Source organism: Arvicanthis niloticus, chromosome 15, assembly GCF_011762505.2.
Source record: "Arvicanthis niloticus isolate mArvNil1 chromosome 15, mArvNil1.pat.X, whole genome shotgun sequence".
Classification (NCBI taxonomy): domain Eukaryota; kingdom Metazoa; phylum Chordata; class Mammalia; order Rodentia; family Muridae; genus Arvicanthis; species Arvicanthis niloticus.
In genome coordinates this window covers 55,430,490-55,454,750 of record NC_047672.1, presented here as the reverse complement: position 1 = coordinate 55,454,750, position 24,261 = coordinate 55,430,490, and the positions used below count along the sequence as shown (strand labels likewise).

Sequence of the window (24,261 nt, the reverse complement as noted above, 5' to 3'; positions counted from 1 at the left end):
TGATGTACTAAAGGAGAAAAAAAAAAAAAAAAAAAAAAAAAAACCAAAACCTTGAACTGATTCTATTACATTTCTGTCAAGCCAAGTGATGATATTTTGATACGGTGTTCTCCAATAACGAACAAACAAAACCAGTAACAGCTCAATGCTATGGTTAGGACAGATACTGGTAAAATCTCCATGCATGCTGACAATGGTGCTTCAACATGGATACTCACTGCTGTGTCTGCATCAACGGCATGTTGGTGCTGTCATAGTTGTCCGTGTGCATGGGAGGTATGATCTCCCCAGTCACAGGGTGGAACACGGGGAGTGTAGACAGGGGCCATGCAATCTCTCTGTTTTTGGACATGTCTCGAAGCTCCTTGGTAGATTTCTGAATAGAGCTGTGATGGACAAGTTGGATACTACATAAAGAAGAAATAAAACAACATGTATTTAAAATGATATACTAACCCTAATAAGTCACCTATTTGAAAAGGTCACTTTTTTTTTTCTTTAAAGATAAGACATTATTGCTTTATGGGGGTGTGTTCTATAATCTAGTCCAGAAAAAACATACATCTCATGTACCTTTATGTAAATCTCAAGCTAAAAACTCAGCTAGGAAGCACTATGTTAATATTAAAGTCTGTGTCATAAACCAATTACCTATTTATTTTCTGCGATTAAGAGAAAACTAAGATAGCTTTTTATAATTATTGCTTCTGGTGGGGACATTTATAAATACTCATGGAAGTTTGATTTTATGGTAGGTTATTACTGCAGATTCAGGAAAACATGTATGAAAGGCCTTGCCATCTGTCCTCTGGTTTATAGTAATGCAGATTGGGAGAGCACATACTATATATAAATGGCATGTTAATATTCTGAATCTGAAATGGTTTAGGTTTACTGTTTACCTAGATTGCCTTAGGTTTTGAGCCCTTTTTATTTTTTAGCATCTACCCAGCCTAAACATCTCTATTTAGAAAGCAGCTTTCGAGTTTGTGAAGTCAACTGTGAGCGATGGTGAAAGAAACAAGAGCATGAGACACATGTGCGCGGAACATGATGGGTAACCGAGAAGCGACACACAATGAGAAAGAAAATAACAGGAAAGAAGACACTTACTCTGGGGTTTGCATGTTTCTCTTTTCCCTAGAAACAAAACAAAATTTATGAATTAAATAATAGCATTGATATTCAGCACATTAAGACTCTATGCTCATGGGACCCTGTGGGATGTGGCAATGCTGACATTGGGACTCAAAGGCAACCAGGCAGCATTTGCCACCAGGGTTATATATTATTTGGATGAGGACACATATAGTAATGGAATACTGATGAGAAACACACAGAAAAATGGAAAAAAATGGAGATTAAGAATCAAGCTCTTGATTGAAATAAACTCTATGACATAATGAAATCAGGCTACATGAAGAATGGAGAATTTGTTACTTGCTGCTTTATGAGTTTTTTTTGAGCCTTTGCTTTGTTACTCTGACTTACAAGTAACCTCGGGAGATTATCTTAATTGACATAGATGTCCTGAAAGTACTAACTATTCATGAAGGGAAGACTCATTACTCAAATGATATCTTATTTTCATTAATTTACTCCTGGGTTTTTTTTTTTTTTTTAATATATTTTAAACATTTAGATTGTGTCACCCTGTTTGACAGCAGAATGACTTCAAGAAGAATTCTGACCCTGTTTTCATCACACTGACTAAGACAATTTATTTATTTAAATGCAATTACCATGTCAATAGACTCCTGTCTCTGCTCACACATGATGGCTTGCATAACCATGGTGTCTAGCCTCAATTATTCTTGGGACTGTTTTTCCATCATGAATTTATATCTAGCCTTAATCATTTCTGAATAAAGTAATTTTGGCCCCTAATTTGGTTTGCTAGACTCACAACTACTTTAATTCATTTTTAAAGGAATAAAGTATTGGTGTTTGATCTGAACAAAGTTTCAACTCATTTACAGGGTGTTTTATGAACTGGATGCAACTTTGTTTTTAATGGACGCGTCTATATCATTTTCTTAGCGGGCTTGCCAATTCTTTATTAGCGTTTGAAAGTACTCACACTCCTTCCCGTCGGCAGCACATGATATAAGCGAGTATTAGGAAAAGCACTAGTGCTACCGCTGAGGGCACGGCCAGGGTAACGAGGAAATCCGTGTAATAGTCTCGGCTTTTCAAAGAATCCGAAGGGGGCTTGTACTCCCCGCCATCCGGCAAAATGCCCTCGCCACGAACCACTTCCTGATAGGTGGACACTTGCTTTGTTTTATCAACCTGATATAAAAGGAGACAGTTGTACATCAAATTAATTGCTACCAACATTAGGACATTCTAAGATTTAGATATACCAAAACAGTCTTTGACAAATTACTTTCAAAAGCCGATTAGTTTTCCAATTACTTTATCATTCTGACTTGTTATTCTTTATTGGAGCTAGAGGCAAGTATGAATAAAAGTAGTAAATACTTTCTCTTGGCCTATGTTTCCTATCCTTCTTGCTTGCATAAGCACACACATACCCAAATGTATTCAAGATATGTATGTGTGTGTGTGTGTGTGTGTGTGTGTGTGTGTGCGCGCGCATGCGTGTGTGAGTTTACTTGCTAGTTGCAAAGCAGAAGTTGTTGATATCGGTATGTAAATTTCTTGTGAGCAGCATCTAGTGCAAAATGTTTAACAAACTGGCTGGTAAGCTAGTGTACAGGGATGGTTTGTAAGGTTAGTGGAATAGAAAAAGGGGAAATACAAAAAAGAAAAGACAATGTCCGACTCCATCTTTCTTCAAAGTGGCTGACGTTAATTTTAGGAAAAGGAGCAGAACACAGACCCACCCAATGGTGTAAGTGTACTACATTTTATTGTATTTTATGCACACTGTGTTTCCCTCACTCACCCTATATTTACCCATTGGCCTTCATTGTGCTACATTTAATTCTACTGAGGTTTTTTATTGAATGGCACCAAAAAGGTAGACATGTGAAATTTGTTTCATTTGATGATTTAAAAAAAAAATACTGAGGATTATTTTTGGCCTTATTCAACATTCTCTGCTGGAAAACTCCCCTTGCCCACTCTGCCATGCTAGCCACGCCTTACCCAGAGAAAAATCAGCCCTCTGCCTCCTTCGGAAGAATAGATAAATAACTTCCTACAGTTTTTTTTCTTCTTCTTTTTCTTTGTAGAATTAAGAAACTGGTTGTCTAACATAACCTTATGCTTTTTAAAATTTAAGTCCTGGTTGTTTTCACTTAAAAATATTTATTATGCTTGTTGTATGACTGCTATTTATCTTTTTTATTTTATTTTATTTTATTTTTAGGTAGAATGTAGCCTTGGAGGGCCTAGAAGTCCCTAGGTTGAACAGGCAGGCCTCAGGCTTTTAGAGTATGGGGGTTACAGGCGTGCACCACCACATCTAGCCCCAGACCAATGACTCTTATTTAAGCCTCCTTAAATATTAAAAAAAAAAAAAAAGAAAAAAAAACTATTTAAGAAATAGCCTTGTGAAATGATGTGGCATCTAAATAAATACTATACCTATAAAGCTAAAATGAAAATTCTCAAGGTTTTCAGTTCTAAAAGCCTTGCCATCTAAACTTTCAAACCCCAAACAAGTTTTAACTTTCAGAAGTTAGTGTGGCTAAACATAAATTCACATAACGGCAGGCACAGCCATGAGCAGAATGTTGCTGGCAAGCCCTGATGTCTCCTGGTTGCTGAGAGGAATGTGTGGCAATCATGATCGTAATTGCTCTCTCACAGCCTTAGCGACTAACACCATGACTGAAATATTGAGCTCTATAACATTACTATTTACTAGAGATTGGACATAAACCATATGTATATAATATAATATATATATATATATATATATATATATATATATATATATATATATTGATTTAAGAAGGCAGAGAAAGGGTATAATTTTCCTTAGGTGCAGGAGAAAAAGCATAGAGGACAAAAAGCTACAGGGCGTGCTAAGCATGGCAATGCTAGTTATGTGTTCTCCTGGCCACCACTAGGCCTGGAAAGCTGCCTGCAGTCGCCTCTCTAAGACATGAAGTGACAGTTTTTTTGTGTGTGTCAGTAACTTTGCTCAAACGTCAGTTTTAAACTTAGATCTAAATCATTTGCTATCAATCATAGAAAGTTGACAGAAGTTAAATCTAAAGGTCATTAAACCATTAAAGTCCATAAAAGCATTAAAGAATCCCAATAAAATCAAAACGCTGTGTAGAAAGACAAAGAAGGCATACACTAAAGAAAAACAGAAATATTATACGTCTCTTATAGGTATGTGTGTGTGTGAAACCACTTGCATTTTTTTTTTAGCATTCAAAATCAAGGCATGTTTGCCTGTTTGCAAAAGAATGAATGAAACAATTTTAAGGTGGTTTAAAAGAAACTTATAGAGTTGATAGATGTATTTTTAAGGCTTTAGGTAAAATATTCTCCCTTAGAGTAGTCCCATGTCTGCTGAGCTCTGTCATTTGAGTTTGCAGGGCACTGGGTCACAGCAGAACACAGCTCTATCTATACTGTCATTGTGCTACGTTCTTTCCCTCCAAAAGTGAGCTGGGGGCAGCACACTTAAGGAGACCTTCTGCACACACTACACTGGCTCCCTAATGTCTGCTGCATTAACACATCCTGGATGTCCAAAAGCTTCATCTGGACCACCCGCCAAGCTAATCCAGCCTCAGCAACTAATCAATGGTGGAGTACAGAGGTGGCAGAGACTCTTCCTTAAATGGATGTACCTTCATCTAATTTGCTAAATCCTTCAAATCAAAGTCCACACAGTTGACAAAGAAAACCTAGGACACATCATTACTAATTAAATTTGCAAAAGCAAAGTAAAAAAAAAAAAAAAAAAAAAAAAAAAAAAAAAAAAAAAAAAAACTCACCAGTGAAATCTTGCACCAGTCGATGTAAAACTGAGTTCGGAACTTTTTATCGCATGTGATCACAGGCTCCATTTCTTGACTGCATCTTAACTGATTCTGCGGATTTTCAACTTCTCGTAAACAAGAAGAAAATGCAACATCGGCACCAACCATGACATAAACACTGCAAATATATGAAACTCTCAAGTTATCCTTTAGGAAAATTGAAAACACTAGAAAAAGAAAAAAAACAAAACAAACAAAAAAAAAAAAAAAAACAAAAAAAACAAAAAAAACAACAATTTACCCCTGAAAGCAAGATTTATCCTTTTGAATTGAGGGATTAACTAGAATCATCTCTGAGATAGGAGACTAGGCTTTCAAAGCAGTGATTCATGTAGGGGCCTTCTGTTGTCCACTCTTGTATTCATCCAATATTTACTGAATACTTAGGTATACCAGGCACTCTTTCTATTCTATGTGAAGGTCTGGAAGTTATATTTCATGCTTTCATTGAATTCAAACTAGCTACATGCTATATGCCTGATCATTATATTTGGTAGACTACTTACATTAAGATTCTCTTTCAGATAAATCTGTTAAGAAAATAACCTTAACCTTAAAATAATAGTTGTAAGTAATGGCTCTTCATTTGATTTTTCTCATACTGCAGTTATTACATTACACCCTCTAGGAGCCAAGCTCTCTGTTGACTTCATTATTCCACTGGACATCTCTGTCAGGGTTCCGAGCTCACAGACCCCTTTGTGTTTGGTTTCATTTCAGCTCTCTTCTCTTCAGCTAAGAAGTTAATATAAGAGAAAATTATTGTTTGTTCACCAAGAATGAAGCAAAACATGTTTTCTTCAAGAGTACCCTGAGCACTGTGGGGAAAGAATTCTCCTGAGTTGAGAAACCAGATTTCACAATTGAACAGACCACAGTGGCAGCTGCCACTGAGGCAGTCTCAGGGAATCTCGATAAGATAGGCATCTCATCACCTTTCCAGAGAGAAGGAAAAAACAAAAAAAAGTTTCTAAATTACCATAATTTCTGTCCTTAAAAGATAAGGATTAGCTGTTTATCAAGTGTGGCCAGCCTACCAAGGATCCAGCTGTCTTTGAGAAATACTTCAGATGCCAATCCAGAGACTCACAAACGTTTAAGAAAAACAAAAGGCCGAAAAAGAAAAATTTCCAGTAAATGAAACAACTTTGGAGGAAGCTCAATAAAAGTTTGCAAATAGACTCAAAGCTACAACATAAAGCTAGTGTGTCCTGAAGTTAGACACAGAAGTCAATGAAATAGAGCCAAAAATCTAGAAGTCAACTCTAATATTTGTTAAGTGGATTACTGTCACAAAAGAGTCTAAAGGAAGATAAATAATATTTGCAATCAATAATCTTAGAACAATTAGTTATCCACATGAAAATGTAAAAAAAAAAAAAAAATTAAGTCCCACCACTACCATCTCAGGCCATAAATACAAAATCAGCATCAAAACTGATCAAAGATAGAATCTAGTTTGTACCTAGCTAACACAGTAGAATATCAGCAATCACCACCATAGCCTAATGAAGCAAATCAAACAACAAACTGAGTAAACTGTAAAAAGAACAATTTCAGCCCTCAAGACAAGTCTTAGAACAAATTAATGCCCCGGGAGTTAGGCAGACCAACGATGGAAAACGGAGAAGCAAAACCTCCTGAAAGAGATGTTTAAAAGCCACAGTCTCTGAGGGGACCCTTAAGATTCTGGAACAGAAAGCCTTAGCTACAGTTATGGTATTGTTGGAGGGTCAATATGGACAAGACCAAAAGTCACAAACTCTGGAGCAGTCTGGTTACTCAGGACCCTGAACTTAGTTCTCACTGGCAGACCTGGCTCAGCTTCTTTGGGAAAAAGCTTCTTTGGTGTTCTTGTTGTTGGCAGGAAAAGAGGGAAATAAACAATTCTGGTTTTAAAAGGGCCTACCTGCAGGAGAAACTAAGCAGGGGCTCAATGCTGGGATTAATGTAAGAGTCCAGCAGACCTGGGAGAGAGACAATGAAGTCCCTTAACTTAATTGTCAGCTGCTAATTACAACTGTCAATTGCCAACTGTCAATTACAGAGAAGCCAAGACTTCTCAGCCCCAAGGCACAGGCTCACTTAAAACTGAGATCTATACCCAGAGCTGGAGAAACTCCCCCAGTCCCACATTTAAACTGCTCAGCAGTTCCTTTTCCTCGGTGTCAGTCCAATAGAAAATAAATAAGTAAATAAATAAATAAACAAACAAAGGCAAACATCATAGCATGAAAAACACAGAACAGTCTCTGAACGAGACCCAGCAACACTTGTCCACATAACCGGAGTTCCAAAAACAATCTTTTATTTATTGGTTATTTTATTTATTTACACTTCAATGTAATTTACTTCAATTTATTTACATTGAAGTGTAAATAAATAAAATAACCAATAAATAAATAAATAAATAAATAAATAAAACCAATAAATGAATAAAATAACCCTTCCCAGTTTCCCCTCCACAAGCCCCCTATCACCTCCTCCCCCTCCCTCTATGAGGGTGCTCCCCCACCCACCCACCAACTCCTGCCTCAGTGGCCTAGCGTTCCCCTATTCTGGGTCATCGAGCCTCCACAGGACCAAGTGATGCTAGATAAGGCCACCCAAAAACAAGTCTTAAAGAACAATTTTAGAATATTTTTTTAGATAAATAAAAAGAATGGTGTAAGGTTTCAAAAGTTTAGGGAAACAGCCAAGGCAGTTCTTTGAGGAAAATTTATAGTGCTGATTTCATACATTAGAAAAAAGAAAGATTTAGAATCAATCACACAAACTTCCACTTCAGGAAGCAAACAAAACAAGGCAGCAACTTAACTCCAAAGTATATAAATAAAAAGCAACAATAAAAAATCAGGGGAAAAAAAGGGTTGGAAACAAGACAGAAGGGGAAAATGAAAGAAATGAAAAGATGATTCTTTGAATTTCTGATAAGACAAGTGGTCGTGGGGTTTACAAGTCCATAGTACAAGAAATAAATAATATGAATTATAAGAGATTTCATGGAGGAAATACCACAATCATCTCCATACCCCAAATTTGATTGTACAGATGAAATTAAACAATTACAAAGGAGACTCATCTCCCATACTAGTAAAACAAAGAGATAACCTGTGTAGACCTACAATCCAGAACGATAACTGGCCAGTAGTCAGCCCTCAGCAGAAAACAGCAGAATCACACACCGAGCTTCCTCACACATTTAATAAAATAAAGCTAGTTTGCTTCAATGGCATTCAGAATACAGAAGCCAAGAAAGCATTTTCTAGATGCTGCCTGCAATCTAACACTTCCCAGGCTGAGGCAGGGGAACCAGAACTGCACTCATTAGGTTGTGAGTTTTAGAGTGTATTAGAAATTCAAACAAAATGAAAAACAAACAACAAACTAAGAATCAGCAAATTGAATTAAAAAATGTTTAAAGAAAATTATAAAAGGTGACTATGTACAATCTATCCTAATTATGAAAAGAAATCTTAAAATAGCTATCACATTAGTGAATTACACAAGGAACGACACTATTCATTAAGAGCTATCATTTGACAAGATCAAACATTCACAAGCAATAAAATCACTCATAAATTAAAAGTGGAGGGAATATCCTAATCTCACTCTGAACCTTCTTTTAGAATCAAAATAGCTACTGTAAAACAGTAAAAAACAAAACCCAAAATAACCTCGGAAGTTTCCCATTTCAGCACTGTAGTGGAAAGTCCTGGTTAAGGAAGTCAGAGAGTAAAACGAATTTCTTTGCATGCTGAGATGAAAGAAATAAAAATATCTTTGTTCAAGAAGGATAAGATCCAAAATAGTGGACAAAACGCCTCTCAGAACCAATGATGCCTTATAGTAAGTTTACAGAATACAAAGGTTAATACACTAAAGACTGACATCAGACATAACAAAAATAAACTAAATAAAAAGTTTCAAAAATACATTCAAACCATATATGAGAAAAACAAAACCCAATGGAAGAAATAAGAAAACAAAACTAAAGGGGAGAAATGTCTTTATCAAGAAGACTCAGTGTTGTGAAAATGATGACTTTTTCCAAATTCATCCATAATCTCAATGAAATGCCAATCAAAGCCTGGCGATCTGTTCTGTGGGTCTTGACAAATGGTTCTTAAGCTCGGGAGAGAGACAAGAGACTCCGAATATCAAAGGCCATACTGAAACCGAAGCAAAGACAGAGAACTCAAACTATCCTACTTGCAACAAAGCTGTAGTAATGAAAGCAGTGTAAGAGCAGGTAGAGCCAGCCCTACATAAGCACCCTTAACTGATGCAACACAAGGACAAATAGACTAATGTAAATTAATCTTTTCAACAGATGGTGCCAGAACAAATGAGTTTTTAAAAAAAATCTAAAACTGAGCCATATGTACTTGTATTCCTCACAAGGGTGACCTTAGAAGGAGTGACAAAGCGAAGTACAAATCGCATGAAAGTAACACAGAGAAATATGAAATGATTCTCTGAAACAAAGCATTAAGGGAGTAGTTCATGAAATAAAAGGAATTGGTTTGGGGTTTTTTTTTTTTGTTGTTTTGTTTTTGTTTTTGTTTTTTAAAGAGGAGGAATTTAAATTTTCTCTCATACTAAACAAATTGTCAAGAAAAGTTTCCAGAGCCTGGGTGAAAATATTTGCAAACCCCCTACATCATAAAAAGCTGTTATCAAACATAAACCAATAATAAAACAAAACTGATTTAAAAGTGTCCCAGGGCTGGGGGAGATAGCTCATGGTGGACTGTTTGCCTGGCATGCCCAAGTGCTGGGTTCCATCTCTAACACCTCATAAACCTGGCTTGGCAACCAACATCTGTAAGCCCTGTATCCGGGAAGTGGGAACAATAGAATCAGGACTCCAAAGCCATTCCCAGCTAGTGAGTTCAAGCCCAGTTGGAGACTGTCTCAAAATAAGGAAGGAAGGATGGGTGGAAAGAAGGGAACAAAAAAACAAAAAATAATTATTTTAAAGACATACTTTTTTTTTAAAGGAGAAAAACCTTAACAGAGAACTGACCAAGATACAGAGAGCAAATAAAGATGAAAAGATGTCCTGCATCACATATTACTAGGGAAAAATTGACTAAAGCAGCAATGGGAGGTCATAATGAGTAAACACTGAAATATAAGCATCAGCCAGAACTCACATGACCAGCTGGAGTAACAAACTATGGTACAACCAATTTAAAAACAGTTTGAGGTTTCCTTACAGCATTAGGCATATTTTACCCTATGGCCCAGCTCCACATAAAACTTGCACATATGTGAAGAAAGAATACAGACTCTCTACAATTGCTAAGCACAATCTGTATGTCTTTCAGTGGGTGATAACCGTGACACATCCAGAAAATGAAATATTACTCATCACACGCATCGAAAGGAAGGGGCTATCAAGCAAAAGAAACCGACGTGCATGTTACTAAATGAAAGAATACAGAAAAGGTACAGGCGGTATTATTCCAACTGCATGAGTCGTAGGACAGGCAGAGAAAGCACACTCTGAGAGGGAAAAGAAATGGCTGCTGGGGCAGAGGCAAAGGAAAGATGGAGAGACAGAATGCAGATGATTTTCAGGACAGCGAGACTACTCTGTCTGATACACTATAATGCACACATTCCATGTGTATTTGTCCAAACCTATAACCCTCATGTAAACTATGGACTGTGACTGATGATGTCCTGTCCACTCTGGCAAAAGATAATGATAATCCGGGAACCGTAAATGTGTGGGAACAGGGGCATACACAGCATCTTTCTCTTTAATGTTATCAGGGAGTTAAAATTCCTCTAAAATCAGTTTATTTAAAAATGCATACTGTGACTTAAAGGCACCGAGTTCAAACTGTGAACTCTGAGAAGGAAAATAGGCATAAATCCTTGTGGCCTTGGGTTAGCGCATGGTTTCTTTAGCTTTGACATCAAAAGCTCCAGCAGTAACAGGAAGAAAAAAAAAACCAATTAGATAAGCTGAGCTTTATCAAAATTAAAACATTTCATGCTTCAAAGAGCAACAGCAAGAAAGCAAAGATAAGTTACAAAGGGGTTATTTACAAATCACGTATCTGCTAAGTGACTTGCATCTAGAATATGTAAAGGACTCTCACATCGTAAAAAGACAAACCAGCCAGGTTTAGAGAATGGTCAAGGATCTGCACAGATCTATCGCAGCAAAAAAAAAAAAAAAAAAAAAAAGCTGCAAAAGAATGTTTCGGTTGCATTGCAAGCAAAAAAGAGTATAGAAAGAGCCTCAGCACCCTTGGTCACTGGTGAGAGAGAAGTCAAATCCACAAGGAGATGCCACTTAATGATGGATGACGGGAATCAGAAAGGAAGCAGAAAGCTGGAGCTGGGGAGAATGTAGAAGAATCAAATCCCTCCTCAGCTACTGCTGGGAAGGCAGCTTAACAGTTCCTCAAGGGGTGACATACAGGGTCACCAGATGACTTGGAAATTCTATTCCCATGGCTATGCCTAGGAGAAATGAAAATAGATCTCTATGTAAAATGTATAGCTGATGTTCACAGAAGTAGTGTTTCTCATAGTAAAAAAGTGAAGATAACCCAAAGGCTTGTCAACAGACGAATAAACAAAAGACTATGGCCACAGAACACTGTATCATTCACGAATCTACTAAGACAAAATGAAGTATTCTTTCCTACAATGTAGATGCAACTTGAAACCATTATGTTAAATGGTGAAAAAGCCAGTTACAAGACGGACATACTGTACCGTTTCGTTTATGTGGAACTCCGGAAGAAAGATAAAGGTGAAAAAGCAGCCAAGCGAGCCAGAGTTTGCCAAGAAGTTAGGTCGCTGGTAGTAAGTGGCTACTGATGTGTACAGGGTCGGGGTGCAGAGCTAAGATGAGGAAATGATCATTCGTTCTGAAGGGGTGAAATGGGTCTTATAGGAATTCTACCTTAGTAATAGATGTTACTTGCTTAGTTTTTTGAGACAGGATTGCATTCTTACAATCTGGACTGGCTATAAACTCACTGTGTGGCTCAAATTCACAGCGATCCTCAAGCCCCAACCACCCAAATGTCAAGATCAAGGATGGAAACCACTGGTGTTCAGTGCCGCTGCTATATTTTAAGGCAAAAGAAGCAAAACCGTAATGTGAAAATTCAAAACTGTGTCAATGTAAGCATGACATCCTGGCCACATCTGAAATGACAACTGTTCCAGAACTCACTGCCCTCGCTCCCTCTTTGTTTTTTGACATTAGGTCTTAAGTTTCATGTCAGGGGCGATTTAAACAGCAACAGCTACATACCTTAGGGAAAATAAAGAGTAAGTAAAGCAGGAAGCTAAAGATCAAAGGAAAAAGTTCAGAACAGAAGAAGATGTAAGAAATCACGGGGAAAGTTAAGAGCTCCATATGTATTCTGTTTTTAAAAGTCACCGCTTTTCAGTGTCACAAACCAATTTCCATCTCCTTACTAACTGCCTGCCCAACACCATACATTTTTTTCTTGATAACTGCAAAATATTTTCATAAACAGAGGCAAATGAATGTGTTTCTCACGACTGCTAAGAGCCTTCTTGCTCAAACATGACAGTGATTTGCATTTATAATTAGTAAGTTTTTAGAATAATTCAGCTAAAGTTAATATAAATAAGCATAAGAAGTTTCGGTACTTTGAAATGTGTTTTTCTCTTAAATTATAAAAGCAATATAGGAAACTTGGAGTATAAAAACAGAATTCATTTATATTACCAAGATAACCATTTTCATTTTCCAATGCACCTTGCAGAATATTTTTCAAATGCATATGTTTTAACGTAATTGCAATCATCTCTAAAATTTAATTTTGTATGCCGCTTCTCCACTTAATGCGTCATAAGCATTTTCTACATTGTACTCTTTGTAATTATGGTTTTATGGCAATATAATTTTTTAAGTGCACATGATTTATTCAGCAATTATTTCAGTGTTGGACATGCAGTTGCTTCTAATTTTTTGATGTTATAAATAAAATCGTAAAGCCTATCTCTGTGCATATTCCTTACTGTTGCTGTCTAAAAAGGGCTGCCTAGAAGTGGAAACATTTTTATGGCCGTTACCACCGTGCCAAGTTACTTTCATCCCTATGAGGACGAGCCATAAACTCCTCAAGCTTGATATGTTCCAAGCTGAGCTCATCTTCACCCCACCCCACCTCCACCTGTTGTGCCTTCTACCTCCTTCTCCTAGTGATTGGCAACCCCAGATGCTCAAGCCTTGAACTCTGGCGCCATCATATTTGCCTCTCCTCCTCCTCTCACAGCTCAATCCATCATCAGTTGCTGACAGTTGCCCTGAAATAACTTGCAAACACAAGTGTCACTCGGTCCCATCTCACGGCCACCACTTGAGTTTGAGTCACCAACACCCGACCCCATGAAGGGTACAAGGCAATAGTCTTGTAATTGTTCTTAAACCTAGTCTCTGCCACTGTCCCCTGGAAGCCTACTTGCTGAATAAGTAAATGAGCAGATGGACCCATGAACAGCATTCACCAGTTAAAAGCACAGACCACAAATGTCATGCTGAAGAGCAGAAGAAGACAGTGGCCCTGCCTCAAAGGTCAACAGGTGTGTCTGTTGCTTCTTTTGTAGCGTAAGCAACTCTGGACACATTGGCTCTTCCTAGTATATAATTTTGTATGAGAGCATAGCTAATAATATCAACTCAATGTTGTATATAAAAAGTCTACGTCTCTCATGATACTTTCTTTTTAGATATCTTGTGAACGTACAATTAAAATGAAATTCTTATCAAGCAAAATGAAGACAGTTGTTATCTTGAACCAAACATCATGTTTTCAAATGTGCCTAAAAAGTTAAGACAGGTACATATTATCAACACCAAAGCTCTGGATAAGTGGTTCTCAGTGTTCCGAATGCTATGACCCTTTAATACAGTTCCTCGTGTTGTGGGGACCCCCAACCATAAGATTATTTCATTGCTTCTTCATAACTGTAATTTTGCTACCATTATGTAACATAAATATTTGAGATGCAGGATATCTGATGTGTGACCTCCAAAGGGGTCGCAACCTACAGGTTGAGAACCACTGCTCTACAGGCCTATAAAGTGTAGTGCTTCAACATGCCAGGAGCTCCTGGACACTGAAGACAACTCTTTGTGTCCAATTTTTTTCTTTAAGATAGGATATATTTGTTGAAGGCATCCAAATATTTAATGTAAGGAATCGGCAAACAGGAAAACAACTGTATTCAACACTGTTCTTCACAGCAACAGCAAGACAGTGATTACAATGAATATATGTTCTCTCCAACCGTCCTACTCGTGGGATGCATTTGACTCTTGATCTTATGCCCAGAAGAGATGCAAACCAACTTAAGCATATATCCTGCATGCTACATGTCTCCAAGGAATATGAGATCCTGGGAGATGCAGCAGCATCTCCTGTCTTGTTCCGTACCCCACTTCTTCCCTCTGTAAACAACTGTAATTAATTTAAAAATAAGATGTAAAATTAAAGATTTGTAAACCATTTATATGATGTATAACCAAATAACTAAGAAAAGCCCAGAAATTTAAAAAAAAAAAAAACACACAATGGGATTAATAATTCCATTTAACTCAGAGCTTTGAGTTTGCATTGAATTTCCTCATATCAATTAAACATAGAAAAAGACAAAAAACGTCAACAGTAAAAATCTATAACTTTCTTACTACTGAAAGGAGAAGTGTGGTTAGGTCTTAGACCCTGACAACAGGCTAGCTGTGAATCCTGTGAGAACTGTACAGAGTAAAGGAAGACCGAGGGAAGGAACAGCCATGCTGTACGGATCTCAGATGGCCCAGGATCCGCATATGGTGCTCCTGAACCACCTGAAGTCTGCACAGCTCTCTCTACTTCTACCTCTGCCTCGCTGCACTCCACACTACATGTGATAAGCCTAACACAGAAACTTTCCGTCAACCATTCTCTCCAGCGATCCCTTTGTTTCAGGACAATGCCCACGAAAACTTCCAGAGACTATGTATGGTTCAGCTCTTGGCAGTTTCTAGCGTAACTATCACAATGCTAGGGAAGCAGAGACACATGAAATCCTGGGTCTGCACGTCTGCACGCACACACGCATGGAGAAGGGAAAAGATGAGGGCAATTTCAGAGCTGAGCATCTTGGCCCAGCATCATGACTTTGCATCACCACCGTATGTAGCCGCACCGACTTATATCCTCTTCCTCAACTGCTCACCAAGGCTTCTGATATAGGCAGACCTCAGCCAGTTAGATAGAGTATTTTATGAAATGTCCAGAGGATAAATGAGGACAGCTTTTCTGCCACTGATTGAGGCTAGATCTGCACGCTTTGGTCACCAGAGGAAATAGGTTTGACAATCTCCTATAAAAAGCGAGCATCGTCTTTAATCCTCACACCCCATCATTCCCTTCATAGTCACCATTTACACCACATCACTCAGCCGCGGTTGGCAGTTACAATATGAAACTAGCATGAAATATGACCCTGCTCCTCTTTCCACCAGCTTTATCCCAGGCTAAATGTATCTAGGAGTCCTTAGCCCTTGGCTCTATGTCAGGAGCAGAAGCAGCACTGAGCCCATCCACAGTTTGCCTTGGGGTTACAAGTCTGGCAAGTGAAAATTAATCTTTTCAGAGGGCTCAGCCTTCCTTTGCAGAAGCTTACTCACTTTGAAGTAAATCTTTATAATTGTTTTCTGTTTGATTTAGAAGAAGTTTGAAAGCTGTCAGCAAGTTCTGTAGAGATGCGAGAATGCTCATCACGAAGGAGGAGCTGGGATGCTGCAGAGTGGCACTAATGGCACTTTGAGCTGTAGATGGGCATAAAGAGTCTTCTCTACTCTAAGCCACCTGTTGGCTATGTCACTACACATACCAAGCACAGAAAAATAGTATGTCATGAGTAGATTATGGCTGCCATGAGCAAAAAATAATAATATTTTCATAAAGATCTTTATTTTTCCTTTAAATCTTGAGGCACGATTTATGTTAAGTATTAGAAAAACACATTCATTAATTTCTTAATTACTATTACCGAAGCAGACACATTATTTTTTTTTTAAATAAGATTACGGAAAAGCAATATCTGAAATTTCTTGGCTAAATCAGTCCTTCTCTGTTTATATTTTCTATATTTCACTTTTGAGTATATTTAGAGCTCATAATTTTTTTAAATGTGAAAGCAAAAAGTATATTAAGTGAATTACATATACATACTATATATCATTTAAAAAGTATTAAGTGCATTGCGCATGCACAATATACATCATTTAAGAGAGTATTAAGTGAATTAAATATATACACCATACATCATTAAAAAAGAAAGAAAGCCATAGCACTGAGAAAAATGTGGGATTTACTTGTAATAAGGCAATGTGGGTAAAGAGATTTGGTTATCACAACTTCATATAACAAGTAAAGAAAATATACAAAACCATTCCTAGGGACACACTTTCCTTCTTCAATTATAACTCAAGTAGGACCTTATTAACCTGAGGCTTGCAAGGAGATACTGGTGGAACAGAGCTGACATTAGGTACAATTTATAGAAACACTATTTTAAAAAAACTTCTCCTATGCATACTTCGCAAAGGTTAAGGCTTAACATTAAATTAAAGCTCAGGGAAAGCGTCTCGAGTTGGGCAGGGATCTGAGACAAGAGTCTAAATAAATGCCATGGGGAGGGCTCTCTCAAATAGCTGACAGGGTAGACTGTCCTCAAGCAGGTGCTGCAGACAGCTAGCTAATGACTGAACTCTCAACAAGGACTTGGAGGGCCAAGATTCTGTTCTTAATTTAGAGTCACATGCTCAGGCCCAGCTCAAATACTCAGCATCCTTAGAGGGTAGCCAAGGCCAAAAAACTAGCTATCATGTACATTTTAAATGATACTTTACCAGTAATTCTCAGGCTGGGCATAGTTGAAAGGTTCTGCTTAGGGTTGGTCTTTGGGTTAGGGAGTTGCTTAATAGAACTTAGTTGAGCTCACATCTTAACATGAGGGCATGCTCTACTGGAGAAGGGACGAGCCCAGAAAAAGACACTGTTGCTCCCAAATGCTCTCTGGTCATTGTTTTAACGGTCATCTTGGAATGTGTTACGGGAACTGTTGAAAGGGGGTGTATATTGGGAGAGTGTTTTCAGGGGACCCTCCTGCTCACCCTGTTCCACGGTTATGCTTTTTAATTTACTCAGGGAGAAAAAGCTCCACATTGTAACTCCACGGTGAAAATTTCAGCTCTAGAGTTAGGTTTCATATAGAGAGCCAACCAGCACTTAGACAAGAGATAAGCCCACCACTTTCCTCAAAGCTCTCCCTACGTGTGCTTGGCTGACTTCAAAATCCATTGCTATACCATTCAAGATAAAACTTAATTCTGAAATGTTAAGTTGAACGTCACAGGCCACTGCCTTCCCCCACCCCTCCTTCGCCTACTCTCTCAGACTTTCATTTCTGTGTATTTGGGATCTTTTCTGATATTTCCAAACAAACTCTCCATTAAGCTGCCCTAAAATCTGATTCTTACGAATCCAGTTAGCCTGGCTAATTCTAGATATCACCTGTAAAGAAGTGTTAGCAGGATTATGGGAGAAGGGAGAGTTAGGAGGGGGTGGTATGTTGAGCAAACGGTGATTTATTCCACAGACTGCACGTTCACAGGATTGAGTGAGAAGCAATTCTCCATCAACCTACAGATAAGAAATTAGAGATGGAAGTTTGGTGCGATACTGATACCAGTGCTTTCAATTCGCCCAACAGGAGTGTTTGTGCTTACACAGGTCACACTCTGGCTGGGCTTGAGGGTGGACATATCCATTTCAAATGCACTGTCTCCTTTAACCACTTTCGGGAGCCTGAAAGAGAATGTCAGCTCTAATGGTTCAGAAAAGGAAGTTGAGGCAGAGAGGGGTTCCACCTTTGTGCAATGTCACCCAGCTTGTGAGTGACAAGGCCAAGCTTTTGGCTCCCGTGTCACAGGCATGGGTTTCAAATGCACTTCGGCCATCAGCCACGGACACATGGTGGAAAGAATGTGAAAGGCGAAGAAATAGTTTCCTAGAATAAAGCGCTGGCAGGCAGTGAGTCCTCCAGCTGATAACTGGGCATCAATTTCCTTTGAAATGCATGGCCCTAAATAATCAGCTTGTCTCCGAAGGTACAAAAGGCTTAGTGCTGTAATTTATGGTGTCGGTTCTGATCTACAATTAGATTCACAGGACCCTGGTACTGTGATTGAAGGAACCATTGATACTATCTCTTTGTCAATATGGAAAATTGCTTATAAGTTCATATCTCCATAATATCTATTTCTTATTAAAAAGAAAAATGCAATAGGCTATCTTCCATCTCTAATAAGTTTGATAAAGTCAACATACTTAAAAATCCACATTTAAGGCAATGAGATAAAGGTTGTCTTACCCCTCCTTCATGTCATTAATAGGAAGCGGCACCCTGCCACCCCTGTCTAGGGCAGACGTGATGTTTATAGCGTTGAGGCGTTCCGGCTGCCACACATTTTTTACAGCCCCAAGAAAGTCTCCAAGAACCTCACTGGCCAACATTTCTTCCACATTCATATTCTTGATGAAGAATTCTGCTTGATATGGCAACGGGAATTCTAGTGTTGATGGAAAGAGATACGCACATCTTTAATGAAGCAGTCTCTCTGAGATCTGTTGAGTGCTTTCACGGTCCCAGCAAGACAGAACAATACAGAACAACCAGATCTCCAGCCACATGGCTCCAGGTGCTTGGATTAAACAAACCGTGACCCAAGATCATCCTTAAAAAATTATGTCTGAGTGGGTTGCAGAGGTGCACCCGCTACTAATCCTAGTACTTAGGAAACAGAGGCAGAAAGAGCTCTATGAATTGGAAGCCAGCCTGGACTACATAATGAATTCCAGGAGCGATGGAAGTACATAGTGTGATCTATCTCTCTCTCTCTCTCTCTCTCTCTCTCTCTCTCTCTCTCTTTATTTTTTCTCTCTCTCTATATATGTATACACATATATGTATATATAGAGAGAAATATATATATACACATGCATATATATACACATGCATATATATATACACACACACATATATATATATATATATATATTCATATACTCAATAGGTACATGATCCCCTAAAAAACATGTCACCTATACCTACATTGCACAGGTATAATACGTAAGGTTGAGATAGTCCACATACGGGAGGATGTATACAGGCCATATGTAAAAACAAAGCCATTTCATCTAGGGGATTTGTGAGTTTTCAGATTTGAGTAGCCAAAGGGATTTAGGAGTCAATTCCTGGTGGATTTTCTTCCAACAAAATTCACTAAAATTTTCCTTAAAATTTTTTAAAATGTATTATTTTAAATAAACCTAATATAAAATTCAGTTTCTTGGGTATTAATCTTGAGTTACTAACAATTTTTGTTATGATTGTTCTTTTAAAATTAAAATGTTTTCTTCTTATACAATATTATTTCTGCAATAATGAGTTAATTTAGTGTCTATCTATGAAACAGAACAAATGAAGAAATTCATGTAGATTTTAACAGCAGGAAAGTCACCAGGGTCTTGTATTTCCCCTTATATTTTCAGTGGAAAATTATCTTTAGAGACAGTCAGAAACACATAGTAATTTGAATTTATTTCATTGAATTTTTCTCTAGGAAATCATGTCTATAACATGCCTATCAGACTACAAACATATGGCAAAAACCTATAAAATATTAAAATGTTATTTTAACATGAAAAGGTTGGTTATATCAATACTTCTGAGTTCTAAACAGACTTCATGTCTCTAATACTATGTCCATCCTCTAACTTATTTCAGCAAAACTCATGAATTTGTAAATTAATCTACTCTTAATAAGTGGAAGATAAAAATACATAAGCACCTGACATCTTGATGACCTCCCTTCTTTGATATTAATGGACACTAGATACCAGAGATTCAGTGAGGGAGCCAGATCTGGCTGCAGGGTTTTCTGAGGAGCCCAGTAGCAGGTGGTGACCACTGCTGAAGACACAGCTCTGTAAGGCCCTATTCAGAGAACCCCTTTCCTCCTCTCCAGCAGGCACGGATTTGGCTCAAGATTTTGTAAATTTATTTGATGCACAGCCCATCTGTAGGCTTCTAAAATACGGTCTCTTCATTCTCGTTCTTGCGGATAAATTTACAGTTTATACAAACGCATTTCCTTTCTACATACTATAGTACCTTAATGATCTGACACCTTTCCCACGCCTAGAAATAGTCACACAACTGAATCATGAAGAGCAAGACTTTCTCAGTGGTAAATGAAAAAATACTTACAAATCATAGAAAATATAGTTTTGGATATGTGACATGTATGTAATTATTTTTTTCCCTAAATGCTTTTACAATCGTTTCCATAAGAACACAGTACGCCTCCACCCCACCCAACCCATCTTATAGTCACTGCTGCCACTGAATACAATCATTCTGTGGTTCTCCAGTCAGCCACACTTTAGTGATTCCCTTTCTGCAATCTACTACAAGGCCTGTGGTTGCAACCGTATCCCTCTGGGACTCTAGGCTACGCGGCTTGCCTGCTATCTACTGGGCCAAGAACTATTGCCAGGTCTCTCCAGAATGAGTCACAGGAGCTTTCTAACTCTGGGGAAATCCCATGCTTGCTATATTTGGAACTCAAAGAGGCCAAGAGAACAGTAGGCCAACGGATTGGTGGCAGGCCTCTGAGGTGCTAAACCCAATTTAGGGATCACTTTCTGTACTCTCCTTGAGCACCATGCTATGTGAGGCTAGATGACTAATTTCCCATTAGGTCACTCAGAGTAGGAGAGAGCTGGCCTGGCCGAAGAGCTGGGCCGAGCATGAGTCCTCTGATTTACAACTTTGTTGTTCCTTTTTCTAAACCTTATCCGGGACCAATAGCACGAGTGAAGGCCATGTTCAAAGACGCTCATTCTCAAACGCATATGAATCTTGTCTAGACTGACAAGGACAGATGCATGACCTTTTTAGTTTTGTGGTTTTCATACTGTTTGGGGTCACTTAACCCTAGGTAGAAAAGAAGTAGAGCAGATCTGCCTAAAGGTCAAATAACTCTTCTCCTGCCCCCTCACGGACACAGCTTTGAACTCCTTTGTGCAGGTAACCAATCCCTAGTGCTTGTGGCCCTGCAGTTGTGTGGTACTCTTACATAGGAACTACATGAATAGGGATCTCTGTGTGACAGTAACACCTAGAATAGGTTCTGAACACTCACTTTCTACAGTCTCTGCTAGAGAGAGAAAAGTCCAACTGTAGACCAGGATCTCCTCCAGCCTGTCATAGCTGACAAAGACTTGCTCTCTTGAACCTATAACTATGAAGCTCAAGAGCCCAAAGCCACCACATTTTAAATATGTGACTCCAACCATGAACTCACAAATGGGGAGGAAAGGACCAATGACTCTGCTCACTTAGAGTTCTCAACTCTACAGGAACATCTTAAACCAGATAGAGCTATTCAATCCTAATTAAGTCAAGAACCAGTCTCCCTAAGCTATGGGTACCTAAAAAAGCACGTGGGGGGAGGCCCATAGAACCAGCCTAAGATATAAAGAGCACTTTACATTTTGACATGGTGTAGTTGTCTACAGTCGGTACTGTTAAAACACCTAGGAAAAGACCCTAGGAAAAGGAGGTTCAAGACTTCAAGCAGTCTCTTACCGCTACATATTGTCAAATTTCTACACATTGTCAAATGCTTTCTTTTATACAGTTGAAGGGCAACATTTAACCTAGATATACTGAGTTATGAGTTTCAAAATATTAGGTTCTAGCAAAATGCTTTTTTTTTTTTTTTTTTTTTTTTTTTTTTTTTTGCCTGTTTGTTTTCTACCAATAAACAGAAGCAGCAGGTCCTGATGAGAAGAATACACTCTTATTTCCTCTTTTTCAGGGGAAAAGATCTGTAACCATCCCCTTCCTGCCAAGGTCTTCACTGGCAAAAGTATAGAAAAAATTATTATCCCATGCTTTTTTAATGGTAGCTAAAATATTTTTTCTTTCTTAACATTTAAGCCTCAATAACTGGATCTCTATGAATTTGAGGCCAGCCTGGTCTACAAGAGTGAGTTCCAGAACAGCCAGAGAAATTCTGTCTTAAAAAAAAACATCAATAAAACAAAACAAAAAACAATTTAAGCCCTAAGTTTTGGATAGGGGGTAGTAATATTTTCTTCCTTCTCCCTCTCTAGTCCCTCTCCGACCCTCAAGTTGGTAGCCTCGCTAACATTTCATCTTCTATGACAAAATGGGGTAAAAATATTTGAGAATATAATTTTTAAGACTATTTCCTGCGTCCCTGACCTTCAAAATTCTCAAGAAATCATTTAGAGTGAGCATGTTCTTCTAAATTGTTGGTGGACTCTGACATTTACTGACCAAATAAACAAACTTAGCTAATTAGCAAATTGTGTATCTCAAATCCCCAATCATAATTGATCTTCACATGAAGCTAAACTACTACTTACAGCTACTGTAAAGTTAAATATAAACCTATCTAATAACTACCCTGCATTCTTAGACTTAACTCTCAGGCTTTAGACCAGGCTTAGGAGAAGCTCTCTTAGTATGACTTCACCCACTGATGCAGCAAGGCTTAAAGAAGTCAGCAGGGCATCTGGTGAAGAATACCCTGGTTTTCACCATGGCACACCACTTTTATAGAAAGCTCCAAGGGCGTTGATGTCTTTTCCAAAAAAAAAAAAAAAAAAAAAAAAAAAAAAAAAAAAAAAGTTTGTGGTACTTTACCAGCCATGATTCTACTGTATGTTTATAAGCACAATGAAACCCTTCTTACTTATAAGACCTATTTTCCATACTTACCTTCTGCTGACATTATATTAATTATCAGATTATGCCTTGCAGTCTCAAAGGTACGTCTATTGTAGGCAGTTATCTATTACAAAAGGAAAGGTATGTTTAGAGCGTGAAATGTTTAGTAAAATGCAACTCATTAAAGACAAAATAAAAATACATTATTGTCCTTTCTGTTTTTCTTACTTGTTGATACATCGAGAAAATTTCCTCTCCTGAGTAATAGGAACCCAAGACTTTTAGCAATATAATAGGAAAATAATTAATGAACCAGGTCTATTCAACATGCCAAAACAAAAGGTTAAATAAAGAAAAACTCTTTTGTAGAAAGCTGTTAGACACAGGGGGCAATGTAGACATGTCACCAGAAGATGGACAAAGTGACTTATTGGTGGTAGACGAAGATTAAAAACAACAACAATAACAACAACAAAACCTGAAACATGTCATGGTTGTCCTGGTAAATTTAAGAATCATCACCAAAAGTGTGCTTCAATCCAAGCAAACCTATCTTGTATTTAGTGCTAAACTGCACAACAACCAGTCAAAAGGTGTAAGCAGCCCCTTCATTATGTAAATAAATACATCTCGGGATAAGTAAAGCAGCAAGGATCATAGTCTATTAAATTCAGGGCACATGCTTGGAACCACCAATCGGTATTTTCATACGATCAGATGTTAGTACACATTTGCAAGGTCAGGGGCTTATATCCAAGTCAACTGAAAACGAGCTACCAGACACAGACTGAGCAAAGGCCACGGCCTTGGAACTCAAGGAAGGCATGATTAACTTTGGAACAGGCATTAAATGGTGCAGACCAATCTATAGTACCTCAACAAAACCAATCGACTGTGTCAGAGGCTTAAGAGTCTCAGCATTAGGTTTCCGGCGTGACCACAGCTGTAGGTGACATCAAACAGAAGAGTAGAAGAAACCTGGCTCCATCTACTATGAGACCCCCCCCCCCCCCCGGTGCACTGAACAAGCACCAAAGACACTGACATAGCAATAGGACCATCTAGAGAAGCGGTTTACAATCATCTGAAATACTAAGAGTTACAAGAATTAGATTCAGAATGAGGAGGAGGAATAATTTCAAACCTTTGGCAATAGTTATTCTGAACAGCACACCAACCCATTAAGGGAGTTTCTCTCTCTCAAACTTGTCAAAATTTCATGAGATTTGCAACCTCCTTCCTTGTAGACACACATGATCAGTGAGGTTCATATTAAAGAGTAACCCTAAGGTTAGCTACCAAACATAAGTAGGAGTTATTTTCTAAGAAAGCAAAGGGGAAAAAAAGTTGTACTTGGGAATTTTTATGATTAAAGTTCAGCCTGCTCCTATTAACATACATAATTATTTTATGCTAATTAATTAATTTGCCTTACTCCCCCAAATAATCATAACCATATTTTCAG

The 24,261-nt window shown here is 38.1% G+C and overlaps 1 protein-coding gene across 12 annotated transcripts in view; it reads right to left on the bottom strand.

Annotated features, from left to right (window-relative positions):
* Sgce (sarcoglycan epsilon) overlaps positions 1-24,261 on the bottom strand; it is a 72,516-nt gene that overhangs the window by 14,361 nt on the left and 33,894 nt on the right. For 7 of the 12 annotated variants that reach the window (XM_034519405.2, XM_034519408.2, XM_076913058.1 and 4 more), the window contains 6 exons: positions 22,848-22,920; positions 18,405-18,603; positions 4,929-5,091; positions 2,081-2,292; positions 1,114-1,140; positions 219-407 (listed from right to left, as the gene is read on the bottom strand). In XM_034519405.2, coding sequence (XP_034375296.1) covers positions 219-407; positions 1,114-1,140; positions 2,081-2,292; positions 4,929-5,091; positions 18,405-18,603; positions 22,848-22,920 — 863 coding nt within the window. Of the gene's footprint in view, positions 1-214; positions 408-1,113; positions 1,141-2,080; positions 2,293-4,928; positions 5,092-18,404; positions 18,604-22,847; positions 22,921-24,261 lie in introns of those variants that run through there. The other 5 variants (XM_076913057.1, XM_034519401.2, XM_034519406.2 and 2 more) reach the window with 2 other exon arrangements.